This window comes from Micropterus salmoides, unplaced genomic scaffold (genome assembly GCF_014851395.1).
Source record: "Micropterus salmoides isolate LMB-PRFRI ecotype aquatic unplaced genomic scaffold, ASM1485139v1 Ms_hic_scaffold_12, whole genome shotgun sequence".
NCBI classification, from domain to species: Eukaryota; Metazoa; Chordata; class Actinopteri; order Centrarchiformes; family Centrarchidae; genus Micropterus; species Micropterus salmoides.
In genome coordinates, this window is record NW_024040263.1 from 20,672,697 (window position 1) to 20,687,742 (window position 15,046).

At 39.2% G+C, this 15,046-nt stretch overlaps 1 protein-coding gene across 1 annotated transcript in view; it reads left to right on the forward strand.

The window, feature by feature from the left end:
* LOC119899362 (zeta-sarcoglycan) overlaps positions 1-15,046 on the forward strand; it is a 422,063-nt gene that overhangs the window by 361,423 nt on the left and 45,594 nt on the right. The window contains exon 6 of the mRNA XM_038713897.1: positions 1,717-1,789. Coding sequence (XP_038569825.1) covers positions 1,717-1,789 — 73 coding nt within the window. The remainder of the gene's footprint in view (positions 1-1,716; positions 1,790-15,046) is intronic.

Genomic DNA, 15,046 nt, shown 5'->3' on the forward strand with positions numbered 1-15,046 from the left:
CAAGCTCATAAACATTTCAAGTGAAACCAAAGGTAACACAATGTGGTTGACAGTGAGAAACATCATTGTGTAGCAATCAAACATAGAAACACACAGCAAGGTCAACCTTTAGCTGCCAAGAGACAACTATGTCTCTTCGTTCTGTCCTGTTAAATATGGTGTGCCTCAGGGGTCGGTCTTAGGACCCATTTTATTTTCCTTGTATCTGCTTCCCCTTGGACATATTATCCATAAACATGGCATTTCTTTTCATATTTATGCTGATGACACACAAATATACTTGCCCGTCAGATCCACAGACCCTGGAATGCTGAGTTCACTTAACAACTGCCTTTGTGAAGTTAAAAAATGGATGTCAAATAATTTCCTCCAACTGGACTCAGACAAAACAGAAATCCTGGTCATCGGGTCCCAGCAGATGGCAAATCAAATACTGCCATCTGCTGGTTCCCTAGTAAATCACATTAAGCCTGTGGCAAAGAACCTTGGTGTTTGGTTTGATAGTAATTTAAATTTCGAGCAGCACACCACAAAGCTTGTTCAATCATGTTTTTATCAACTTAGAAATATAGCAAAAATTCGATCTATGTTAACTTTTAAGGACACCGAGACCATTTTACACGCCTTAATCTCATCACGCCTGGATTACTGCAACAGCCTTTTCACCTGTTTAACCCAAAAATCTATTGATCGACTCCAGACTGTCCAGAACTCAGCTGCCAGGCTTTTAACCAGAACAAAGAAATATGACCACATTACTCCTGTTTTAGCTTCAATACACTGGCTCCCAGTGTGTTTTAGAATTGACTTCAAAATTCTATTGATTACTTTTAAAGCTCTTCATGGCCTCTCGCCTTGTTATATTTCTGAACTTTTAGTCCCATACACACCAGCACGTACCTTGAGATCCTCGGGCAGAGGTCTGCTATCTGTTCCAGAGTCTCGACTGAAAACTAAAGAGGACAGAGCGTTTGCTGTCAGGGCCCCGAGGCTCTGGAACAGCCTGCCAGAGGAAATCAGGTCAGCTGAGTCAGTGAACTCTTTTAAGTCCCTTCTTAAAACATACTTTTATAGGAGAGCCTTTCCCGATCTTATTTGACTTTATTTTATCCCTTTTATTTTATTGTATTTTACTAATTTTATATTTATCTTAAACGTGCATTTTAGTCTTTTCAATGTTTTCATGCTTTTATCTTGTATTGTTTTTGTATTATTGTCTCTTGGGTATTATTGTCTTTACACTTGTTAAAGCACTTTGTAACATGTTTTTGAAAAGTACTCTACAAATAAAGGTTATTATTATTATTATTATTATTTCCACCACTGTTGACCTTTTTTATTTTCTTTTTTCCTTGTGTTGGCAGTTGCACAGACACACATTTATGCAGTGTTCAGTGGGCCTCGGAATAATCCTCAGACAACAGGGTTTCAGCTGAAAAATGCGGTAGTACCCTCCAAGTTTAGGTCCTTTGGCGGGCACTGCACCTTTTTGGAGCTGAATGTTACCAGTGAAAATAAATATTGCTACTGGAAATGTTGTCATATTTGAACATAATTTGTAAGACACACAGAAGATATGAGCACTGTCTCATGCATTTTAAGTGTCTGCCTCAGCTCCAAGAACAGAGGTATGATGCAATGTTGTGCAGGCTTTCACACAAAAGATGTATGTGTTTTCTTTTCCCTTTCTTTCATCCACTCTTAACCTCTCTACAGGGAATGAAGGAGTGGTGTTCAGCCATTCTGTAGAGACATCACATGTGAGGGCAGAACCATTCCAGGACTTAAAGTAAGTACTTCAGATACATTAGAGATTTTCTTTTTTGCAGGTATGCATGGGTATGTGGAGTGTGTGTGTGTGTGTCAGACAAGCAGTCTGATTCTGGTTCACTTTACAAGTTCCCCTCACTGTTAATATTTTAGTTGTAGTAGAATATTTATGAAGTGTATGTTCTTGTGAATAATTACTAAGATAGTAACACCACAAATAACAAAATGTGCTGTTACCTAAAAGTTAAAGCTCCTGAGTTAGCTAACTAGCCAGTCCTGTGGTGTATGGTGTGTTCTCATGACTTACAATCAGCTCACTGTAGAAAGAGGTGTGCTGATGACTGGCAGTCTGACAGGCCTGACAGAGGGTCTAAAAGCCCCCCGGGCTACAGTGTACACAGCTCAGGCTGTCAAATGGAGCCTTGTACACATGTAGTGCATGGTGGATGCTCAGTTTCTCCTACTACACATGGAATAGTGTTGATTACTTGAATTCTATGAAGACACAGTTTGCATCAGAAGAAGTTGATTAAACTGATGTAAGCTAGTGAGGGCAAGATCATGTCAAGATGGAAGGTTATGGTTTATCTTTTATTTTTATGAACAGGGTAGAAAAAACACCAGTTGCTCCTCCCTTATGTTTACGCAACACAGGTATCCTAAGCTCATTCTGGTTGATTCCCAGCTAAATGTACGTATTAGTGTGTGTCTTCTCCTCGTTCCCTCCCCTGAACTGTGTTTTGTGTGTCTTTCAGACTCATTTTAAGTTCCTTCACTGTCAAAGCCTCAGCCTCATTCAGGGATTTATTAGACAATGTTTAACTGAAGTGGCTTTTGGCCAGAGAGGAAAACACAAACAGAGAAGGATGAAGGGAAGGAGATGGAGGCAGAGAGAGAAACAGAGGGGAAGTTGATAAAGTAAAAACCTAGATGCATGGAAGGCATCTGTACATGGGAAAGGGGAGGAACAGACATAATTGACTGGATAGAGGGAGAAGAAGCAGGGCAGGGGTAGAGGTGGTGAAGAGGACAATCAAAAGATAGAAGGAAAAGAAGACAGAGGGCAGAGAAGAGTGACAGAAGAAAAGAGTTCAGGAGGAGGGGATGGAAGTAAGTGTCTAGAAGAATAGATTAAATCGAACTGGCTCCTGCAGGGAGTTGTAGCAGCAGCAGATAATGGGATACAGGAAAAGTATGAATGCAATCAGGGTGTGCAAAATAGCCACAGTTCCTTGATTTTGTATTGAGGTGTATTGTATTTTGTATTTAAAGTTTAAAATATTGAACCAAACTATAGGACCGCTTGTTAACTAAAAAGTTGCATGATTTGTTTTTTTGTGTACTGACGACACCAAGTGACATGTCAACCATCATGAATTTTGAAAAGTGATGAACTGTAAGACTATGCTGGTTGCTTGATATTCTTATAATCCTTACATTTCTTTATTCAATCAGTTTGCATCAAACCTGCCAGCTGCACCGTCAATGGCTCTTTCTTTTTTTCTCTAAAACCACAATAGAGTCCCAGTTGAAACTAATTCACTTTTTACACTTTATTGCATTGAGTAAATTCCCTGCTCAAGTTGATGCTGAATTTTAACTCAATGAAGTGATTGTTTGTCTCAGTCTTCCATGTATGTCATTATTTTAGTTAGCATGTATTCATACTAACTTTAATGTTATTCCCCATTGTTTTGTACATAGTGGGACCATAGATGGAAACTAACATTAAAGGGCATCCCAGTTGCTCATTGACCATAGACACATGATTGCCAAATCCTGGGTTTGTCTTCATTCTGTCTCTTTGCCCAGTATCCCCATTTCTCTCTTCACTATATAATTTCAAGCAATGACCTTTGAAAAAAAACAATAATGAAAAGAAAATGTGTCAGTCATAAAAGAGATTCAGAAACAGATTGAAGTTTAAATAATATGATGGATGGAGAGAAAGAGACAAAAGAATGGTTAAAAGCAAAATGGGTAATAGTAGAGGAAATAGGACCACATACATGGTGAGAGATCAAAGGAGAGGAGAGGGAGTGGGTGAACTCGTAGGAGTTAGATTAGTTGAAGAAAACTGAGAAACTGATAGAGGGAGGAGGAGAGGGAACACTGGGTCAAATGGAAGGGTCAGTGCAGATAAGCAAGGCAATGAAACCTGTGGTTAAGGCCTAAGGTGAAGAAAGAGAAAAGCAAGCACTCTAGAGACTGTTGTTATACATTCAACACAGAAAATCCATTTGGGCTGATTTATTATGTTTCATCAGTTTTTGTCATTAATACCTCTGCGGAGTGGAAAACTAATTATTGCTGTTAAAAAGCACTTTGCAGATCAGTTTTACCTGAATATACCATATCATCATCAGCATCATCACAATCAGGACTGTAACTATGAAGTTATTTTAGAGCCAGCACAAATGAAATCTGAATTTGAAATATTCAGACTGAATATTGTATCCAGAATTTAAATTGTATTTCATAGACTAAAACTGAATCAAATTGTTTGAAATAAAATGTTGACAAACGGAAAATGAGTTTAATATTCATACATGTGTTTTCATTAGTGTATAATTGGATTGGATTTGTGCTGGCACTAAATTAATTCCATATGTCACCACCACAACAGCATGAATGTGTGGACATAGCGAACAAATATTACATACATTCAACAAAACATATCCACATAAACACCCATAAATCTATAAACACACATTAACACAAATATAATGAAACAAACCACACGTGGTTTGCATTATACAAGTATAAACCACCCATCGAAGTGCACAAACACTCACTCCACTGCAGGGTTAATGAAAACCATAGAAAAATAACAAAGGCGATTACATGCTTCAGATACTCCCCCCCCCCCCCCCCCCCCGCTGCCGTCAGTCATTAGCTGTTAAATGGTAGAGAAAGAAACAACAGACGCAGTTTTTAATTGAGGTGCATACAATATGAATAGATATTTCACGCTGCTAGTAGAGATTGTATCAACATGAAAAGAAAGTGCAGGTTCTCTTCTCTTTTCCAAATTTACAGGCCCTTTTTTCACCCTAGATTTGAATCCCTTTCTGGCTGGAATGTTCAGTTTTTCTTTTCTGTCTTTCTCTCGTGATATCTTTGTCCTTATCTCTCCGCATTTCTTAACTCTGCCTTGTTGACTAACTCTCTTATTCACATACCCACTTTTGTCATTCTCATTCTGTCTAGACCTTCCCATATGTACATTCCTTCTCTCTGCCTCGATCCCCTTCTCTTTTTCTGTCTTGTTATGAAAAGTACAGCGTTATGCAGTGAAGGTAAATGGGACATGTAATGAGCGGATTGAAGTCCATTTAAAGCTAATGATCTGTCTTACAGTTTAACAGTGAGCAGGGGAGAGAGGACAAGTGGGAAACAAAGATATCAGGTACACACACTTTACATAATAAAGTACAGGTTAAGAAATCCCTATCAAGAAAGATACTGAATAAGTCAATCTGAATCTTACATACTGCAGTTAGTGGCTAATATTTTACTGCTTATTGTTCGACATAGTCACTTGACACAGTAATTTGGCTTCATTGTAGGCTGGAGGCAGAATAAATGACCCAACAGACAGGAAAGAGTAGATAATCGATTGGACTAGATACTTAACATCAAGTAATATTTGGGCAAACACCAAACTTGATGGCAAGTCTAATGGGGAACAAGCACTTGACAAGTTAAAGAATCAAAAACCAAACCAGTCCTGTAGTTAAACTCGACAATGTTGTAAAAATCAGAGCAAAAACAAACATGAAAGCATTTGTATTTGCATTCACTTTGTGTGACTCAGTCAGAATAGTCATGTGCCAATCACAGTGACCAGAGAGGGATGCAGTGAAGATTTCTATCAGTGTCGTTTAAAATGCTTCAGGAGTCTTGCAGTCTAGTAGATGTGACTGAGGCAAAAGAGACATGAATGCACAACACACAGTGCTAGAACTGTGTTATGCTAGTAGCACAGAAATAAGTCTGCTTTCCAGAGAACACTCCAGGTACGGTATGACGTGCCTTTTCAAAGCCTCTGGTGTGATCGCCAATGTAAGCCGTGTTCACACTATCCTGCTCTTTTCAAACTGCTTTTCCACTTGAAAGTGTACGGGGAGCGGCCGGAAGGCAGACAGAAAGCAGTCGCTTTGGAAAAATTGCTGTGCCTGGCATCTTTTTAAGCAGTGCGGTTCAACAACTTAGAGAAGCAGACAGTGAGTGACTAAATAAGAAAAAAAAGAAGCAGAGATTGACAATACGTAGGAAGCCAGCAACAACAAACCCGACTGAAAATGGAGGTAGTGGCGGGGGAAAAGATGGTAGTGGATGTTTCTCTGACAGGAGCACATTGGCTGTGATTTTCTTAATTTTTAAGCGTTATAGCTGGTACAGTATAGTGATAGAAGCAGCAACTGCAGCAAGTCACTGCGATAACAAAACTGCTTTTCATTATCAGCACAACATGTGGCTGAGGCAGCGCTTTAAGTACAAAAAACCAGTGTGAATGCAACCTTGGGTAGACAAGAAATGTTCTCAAATGTACGGATGAATTTTGAGGCAAAATGGGAGACATGTTGTCCAAGGAGATAACTTGTCATTTTGAGTCTCAGTTAGGTTTTTAGTGATATGACTGTGAATAAGTAAAAAAAATTGACAGTTTACCACAACCCATGAGCAGTACTGTGACATTGACAGAAGATTTGATATATAATATCACCTAACCTTTGCTTTAATGCAAACATAACTGTATGTCCTATTTCTTCTGTGGTATACACATGGAACTCAAGATTTGAGTATTTATTTTGTTTTGACCCATTCAGTATCTACTGAAGGTTGCAAGTCAGAAACATCATGGCTTAGTTTTTTTGTGGGTTTTATTTGTCCTGCAACTTTTCCCAAATGTTGCTATAACCAGCATCTTAGTTCAGAATAAAATGATTGCAGCCATTTCTAGTTTGATAAATAGTAACAAAGTAATTACAGAACTAGCGTCTTACATCATTATACATCCAAGTACGGCAGACATCAGTAATGTCTGTAACTCATTGTCTGATTTTGCATTCAGGCCAAGAGTAGGTCTTGAGCAAAACAATGCAAAGAACGTCTGGCTTCAGGGTACTGATGGAAGAACAAAAAACCAAGAGTTTTAGTGCTGGCTTTTCAGACATAAATGCACTGCATAGTAGTTTCCAGTCATTCAAGGTAGGGCTGATTGCAACACAGTTGTCTGTCTGAACTGAAGAGGGGGCTGTGTTTTTCTTTGCAGTGCTATTGTTGAACATGGCTTTAATGAAATCATTACTCAGCCCTAAGTGACATCAATCAAGAACCAAAAACATAATTTTACAACTGGTGCATTTTGACCAAATCAAAGACAAATCAAGTCATAAACAGACCTTCAAAGAATGTGTCTGTTATCTTTGCAGTGCTGCCTAACCTTTGATTCTTGAGTGTTTTCATCATCCATAATTGTGTGTGTGTGTGTGTGTGTGTGTGTGTGTGTGTATGTACCCTGTGATTTTAAGCTCCAACTTTGATTCATGTTGTTTGTTGTGTATTATCACAATTCTTGTTTTTGAATACTTTCTTTTCTCCTCTTCCCTCTAATATTCTTGCTTTTTAACCACATTTGGGGCAGCTGTGGCTCATGAGGTAGAGCGGGTTGCCCGTTAATTGGAAGGTAGTGGTTCAATCCCCGGCTCCTCCAGACTGCATGTTGAAGTGTCCTTGGGCAAGATACTGAACCCTGAATTGCCCCTGGCAGCTGTTCTGCCAGTGTGTAAATGTTAGTTTCTGTTTGAGCACTTAGGCTGAAAGAATGAATGGTGAATGCAGATGTAGTGTAAAAGTGCTTTGAGTGGTCAAAAAGGCGCTATACAGAGCATTTACATTTGCTTCAGTGTGATTAAACTCACTCATGACACTGATTGATGGATTGACAGTATTTAAACAATTTCAATTTGAAAAAAACAACAACATTATTTTGTATCTGTTGTTTCATCATCTTGTCACCTCTATCTTTTCATTCATTGGACAGTTTCATATAGTATGCTTTGAGTTGCCCACAGCATTTCACTTGGATGTGACTATATAGAGATGATAACAAATCAAATCATGGTTGCTGTTTATTCTAATCATTGTTGTTAGGGTGGTCGTCACGTTTTGTCCCCAAATTTTGTGTCAAGAGAGAAAGGGTAGAGAGGAGAGAATAGATGGGTACACTGAAATGCACTTGAGATGTGGTAAGAAAAAGATAAGCTGTTAGTGTTTAAAAAATCCTAATAATAATACTCTACAATAAAATTGAGTGACATGAGTTCTGAAATCACTCACTGACAGCAAGCTGCCAAAGGTGTAGTCAGAGATTGAGGGAAAGAGGGAAGAACTTCAATCAGCCCCCCAAAAAATAAAGACAACAAAACAGACAGATGAGAGACTGGAAAGGTAGATTGACAGTCAGGCAGTCAGACAGCCTTGATGGAGTTGTAATCTACATACTTTTAATTTAAATTCTATTTTAGTTCTATCTAGGTCCTAATCCCCAAGGCTCTCTTTTTTGTGCCCATCTTTGGTGTTAAGCTTTGTTTTGGCACTGCATTTCCCAGTGATCACTTGTCACGTTTCACAATAGGTATCCCTGAAGGTCATCTCATCATACTGTTTGCATAGATCATAGTTCATAAACAGAAAGGTCAGATAAGAAAACGAGTCAGGTTTATCTGTGTTGCCCTTTAGCACAGTTACTGTCTCAAAGGAGCTCCACAAGATGACATTAAAAAAAGAAACTATATGACACGTCCCACAACTGGGAGGGAAAAAACTTCCAAAGAAGTTTAGTGAGGGGGAAAATTAGAGATGGAAAGGGGCGCCCCTCCAGGGCAAATATAGGTGCTGAATGGGCAGTACAGTAAACAGCAAGTGATAGAACAGATAGAGTAGCTGGTTAAATCATGACATTGAATGGAGCAGAACAAACAATCTATGTTTATAGTACAGCACTCACCTTGATCACAACATGCAGAAGGAAGCGTAATCCATCAGGAGACTTTGTTCTGCATCTGCATCTTGGCTGCAACAGTTCAACCGCAAGGCAAAGCACTTATTTGACCAAGACACAAAAACCAATCGACAAATGAACTGACCAAAAAAGTGAGTGAAAAAGTGAAGAGTCTCACACATAAACACCGCGCTTACACTAGCGGACATTGGGTTACCTCAGGTCTCTAACTTCATCTGATGTTTGGCTCCACAGCAGAGAGAAACAAGCTGCTGCACAGTCAATATCTCCCTGTTTCTATCCACTCTTTCATCCTCTTATGCCTCCCTCTGTGCCTTCTTCACCTCTATCTAAGTCCTGGGGTCATGAGAAGGCTCCCTGGGGAACTTAGCCTTAACACAGGCAAGGACATCAGAGAAGGATTTGTGCTCTATGCCCTTCCCCCCTATCCATTGCTCCATTTCCATGTATCTATCCAGCCATCAATCGGAGAGAGTTAAAGAGGACTGCCGAGGGAACTCATAGTCCTATCAGACTCAGGGCCATGGGAAAGGATTTTATTTAGAAAATGGTAGGATACTGTAGGGCAACAGTTTAAAAAGTGGGCTTAGGACAGTAAGTTCCTCAGATATGGAGCCAGATATAAAATGTGTCTTTATACAAGAACACACACACAGTGGTCCACACAAAAGCTGGTAATTATTAAATACAATGTGGAGAGTTTGTATCTCTACATGATTATAGAGGGGGTATTGATTGTTGATATTCTTGTTTTATAACTACACTATGAAGTAATCAAAATATCAGAGAAGAGAGGATTCTGCTGAGAGAGGAGACTTTATATACTGCTAGACCCGCTAGTCGCACTAGCTTCTGCAGCTTAAGGGACCTGTTATGCTATTTCATATTTTCTGGCATTTCTATAATGTTACAATGTCAGATGTTCATGTTAAACATGACCAAAGCTTCAAATAATGAGGTAAAAGTATTTTTTTTAAATCCCTGTGAACCAAAACCTCAGATACCCCCCTGTTCTGAATGCTCTATTTGAAACAGTTTTTTCTACTAACGGCTCGGTATGATGTCATTCAGACGGTTTTCCATATATGGTCATTTGCTTCAGGCAGAGAACGTTGGCCACACCCCAAAAAGGAACGTGCAGCCCCATCCCTGTGGCAACCTGGTAAACACATAAGACAATAGCCAATCCGAAGACAGTGGGCTTTGGAGTGGTCTTAAAGAGACAGGAGCATCTAAAGCTTGTTTCAGACAGATGTTTCAGCTGAAATGAGGGCCTGTATGAAGTGCCAGTATAAGATAAACTTTAAACTTTGAATCATGCAAGCTCCCTTACAGGTGTCACAGAACTATGAAATGCAGCAATAGTAGTAATAGCAAACCTGTTTTTGTTTAAAATATTAGGGAAACTATAACAGAGTTTCTAATTTCTTTGGGGTTTACTAACCCTCAGTTGAAGCACTGATGATCCATAAACCCCAGCTTGAGAAGCATTATATCAGCCCCCATAACTGGCTGGAGAGAACTGATTTACCCATCCACTCTTTCCCCAGTGAAAAACACCCAACATACAGAAAGGAGAGTATAAGACTGTAAATGTGTTCAACCTTCTCTACCCTCAACAACAACTCCCTCAGGGTCTTACTCTTGATGAGGATGCGTTTTTATTTCACTTTTGTGGTTTATTTTCTCAAGAAGCTTTGCATTGGAAAATCAAACCCTTACAGACTCAAAGGTGAATGTTTTGTTTTTCTCCCTCCTTGTGTCCATCCCTCTATACTCTGTGTGCATTTCAAGTCTCTTATCCACTTGGGTCTGTTCCTTCCGTCTTAATCCCCCTCACCGGGGATGCATGGAGGACCAGGGGCGTTTCCAGGCTCTTGAAACATTGGGGGCCCAGAAATCTTTCATGTTTTCACGTGTTTTCACCCCCATTGCCGCCTACCCAAAGTACGTCTGTAAAGCAACAGTAAATGACCTCTACACAGTAACTCTTACATCTGTCTCATTTTCTGATAATAATTAACACTGATAATATTAACGAGGGGGGGGGGGGGGTCTGGGGGTCTGAGTCTACATACATGCAGGCATGCCTCAAGTAGCCTAAAGTCTTTGTGCATGTGGCACCTTTTCACCTTAATGATAAATTAGCTTAATTAATTTGAATTTAGTTTAAAAAGAAATGAAAAGATTTTGAGCATTAAACACTTAATTTCCTGCATTCTGGAGACATTTTCTGCACCAATTTATTGTGGAAATGTCTTTATTTTTATAAAGGGAAAGACAAAAGTTAGGTGGCAGGTGACAATTCAGAACATAAAAATATAATAGAATGTAATGTAGTAGCTTATTCTTTTTTACCTTAAGTTACTTTTTAAAAATATAGTTATATTCAATATATTTATATTGCATTGCAGGTTTTCTTATTGTGCAAATAAACCTTTCTTATAGCATTTTATTTTTTAATTAACATTTCTTAGTGCAAGCTATTATTCAGTGGCCATGGCTCTCAAGTGCCTGCTCTAGGCAGGGTAGGCTATGCAGCTGATGTTGAAGCTACTGCAGCTCCAGTACCAAACAGCCCTAAAGGTTCGTCGGCCGGTAGCCTATGCCAGATTACCAGTCCACCCCTGTGGCTACCCCCTTTAGACCTTCACAGACACAGAGCCCGTCTGGGACTGTAGCCTACTCTATGAGACGAGCGCACTGATCTTCATCAGAGGAAGAAAACCGAAACTGAAAACACTTGTGATCAGACAGCAATATCACCACAATTCCACACAAAAGTTCACTTCAGCACTTCTGACAAAGTGCCGCTCACAGCCACTTCAGAGGGAATAAAGCATCATGGAGACAGTAAAACAATAGTGTCTCACAGCGAGGGGGACAGAGACAGCAGGAGACAGAGCGTCAGGTGTCATCATATTCTCTCACTACTGTGCCGGGACTGTTAACCGTTTGTGTTAATACATTGACTAGACACTGACCGACAACATTTATATTTAAATATAGTGATTACAATTTTGCAATTCAGAAGTCACGGAGAAGCCCTGAAGCTGTGAGCAATGCGCTCTCGCTCTCTCTCTCTCTTTCTCTTGCTCTCTCTAAATGCAGGTAAGGGTGGGGGGTCACATTACGTGAACTTCACACAAAATGTTTCAATTATTGCGAGTAGCCTCCGCTCTTTGAAGACGTGCGAGACAGGATTTGTCATGAATATTATCGCATATTAACATGGAAAATATTTTCGTTGCTGTTGTTGAGTTACATTCAGGGCTACAGTCAAAACATCCGGGGCTAAAGCCCCGGAAAAATTACCTGGCGACGCCGTTGTGGAGGACCATACAATGAGAGAAGAAACGAGGAAGAAACACGGAAATGTTTTTAGCCAAATGAGACGTCTTTTCTTCTGAAGTATCACATGAAGCGACGTCTGTTTCTACACACGTGTGCTGTGCTAATACTAGTAAAGGTACACAGTTATCAGTGCCAAAAGCATATTTTCTCTCTGCTTTTCCCTGTTTAACAAACACCTGCACATAAATAACAACTTGCATTCTATATTTATACTGTGTACTGCCGGGACCCGGTGCATTTCAACTGACATATTTATATTATTAATTCATTATTTGCATCTGTATATATTGATATTCTGATTGTGAATTACTCCTTGAATATCCAATATTATGATGTCTTTTAAACGTTGATGATGTCACTCATATCAAAGCCAATGCAGAGGAATTATCAGATTCACATGTGACTGAATGGAAATGACGATGCGTTTCTTGCTGACAGATAGACTCTACGACTCGTGCTGACTTTAATTGTATCCATAATGAAAGGATGGGGGAAATAAAACATCATGAAAAGGAAAATCTTTATGATAAATGAAAAAATTGTTTGTTCTTCAGACCTACAGTCAACACTGCTGTTAATTCCTGTAAAAAAGCAGCTGACTAAATAGCAATAACGATAGCCAGCAGGGCTATCACAGATAGAGAGAGATCCACTGCTTTAAACATAATGAAGGGCATCTTGCTCTCCCCTCATTTCTACCATTCATCTCTCCATCTGAGCAAGTAAAAGACTGACCTCTATGTTAAGATTAAGCCATTTAGAGAGGTTTTCTGATTAGAAGATCAGACCAAATGTTGTTTTACATGTTTCTCTGTTGCAGGTTTCTAAGTGACAAGAGTACTAATAGGACTTAATGGCCCTGGAACCTAGGGGTACTTCCAATTTAACCCAATTACAGACTATAAAATTGAAGTAGGGATTGGAGAAATGATTCACCCTGTGGCCTCCATTTATCTCTCCTCCCTCACCCACACATCGAACAGTTCACTCAACTGTAAATAAGTTTGCAAACAATTAAAGTTTATATTGAGGTCAGAAAATATCTTTAATTACCTCATGTTCTTGTTTTTATGAAAAAAATGACTGTGGATACAGACAAGAAGAGTACAAATTATGTGATTCTAAGCACATGGCACACTCATTATCTTGAATACTTAAATGTCCCAAAGTCAAAGGTTTTACAAATAATCCACAGTGTCTTGAACCTTGACAATATAGAAGTACACTTTACATTAACATTTTAATTGAGGTTACAATACTCAAATACCTATTAGAAACAACAATGTGATCTGAATTAGGCCCACATCCCACTCACATTTTGAAAGAGTCTCAGAGCAGATCTGATTTAACCAGGTTTTCCTGTGAGCAGCCAGATGGAGGAGCATGGTGTGGGATGGCAAAGTACACCACCTAATTAGCTCAAAAAAAAAAAAAAAAAACCTGCCCCTAGCTGTTTTTTGATTAAAAAGTTGGGGTTTGTGTCAAACTAATTGGAAATCATTAAAATTTAGGATGAGCCACATTCTCTTTGAACTGTGCCTTTGGGAAAAGCTTCTCTTCACACTAGAGTTCACATTAAAGAATAGCAGTTCACTTGCATGATGGTTTTTGAACAATGCCTGGTTTTTATGCTTAGGGTCAATTTTATACAAAAATCAATCGCTAGTTTGGCAGAAAAAAATTGGGCTTTGTTTTCATCCTGTGCCGCGCTCCTTCTCTTCATTCCTTTCATGCTTTCAACAGTGATCACCACAAGCAGTGCTGCCTTTAGAAAAATTCAGAGAATACTTTTGTCTCCCACAGTTGTAATGCTGAGGATAAAAATCAGAGGATAAAAATCCTCATACTAATGTTAAATTCACTATTTATTCAATATATATGACAACTTTCTATCAAACACAGGTGCTGTCACCAATTAGGTAAACCCAAACCACTTTTGAGCTCCTTAAAGAAGCCCATATATTTTTCCTACAGTTTGCTGTCCTGTGATTGGATTTTGGATGCAACGCCTTCTTTTTCCTTGGTACAACAAGGACAATCAGCCCTGCCCTCCTCTGTTCTGTCTTTTATTGATTAGACACACAGGGAAATCATTGAGAACAAAGAAAGAGAGGAAAGGCAAGCCGAATAACAAGCGGGCACGGTTATGGGAACAATCTATAATGTATCTGAATTTTCTGTGTGTGTTCTTTTGTATTTGTTAGAGTGTCATGTTCTACAAATTGAAGCAGTACTTTTTTCTAGATAATGACATTTGGAAATAACTGTCATAAATTTAAGGTTGACAAGCTGATGTGATAATGATATGGCTGGAGGGGATGTCCCGATCAAATTTCTTGTCCTGATAGTAGTCGGTTACTACAGCATCCCAGTCTGATAATTTTATATGTACTACGACTGTGTGGTACATATTTGGGTTGCAAGTTAATAAATCTATTCCACTGAGGCAAGATGTACTTGACAATTCAAAGCCAGGGAAGGCAATGTATTTCAGAAGTATTTTTTTTATTATATTTGTCGAAATTCTTTTTACTTCCCAACAGCAATCAATTAATCGAATGCTCTGACACAAAAATTTAAAAAATTGCTGGCAGGATTGGATTGGCTGACCTACCTGCCTAACTATCTATCTGCATGCATTCTGCCTGCGCACTCATTGTACATGAAAATGTGTTTTGGGGGATTGGCTTTGGAGGGAGGCCTGAAGGGAGGGGGTGGGATTCGGTTGGATACTTTCAAAATCTAGCTGTCTCTTGCTAGTTTCTCCAACATTACCTACCCTATCTCCATAGCTGGTCTCTCAGGTTTTCTTTAATGATCATGACTCTCAGAAACTTTTTGTAGGGCATTCAGTTTAAAACAAAGCAAGGACGACACTGTTGGATCTCAGAC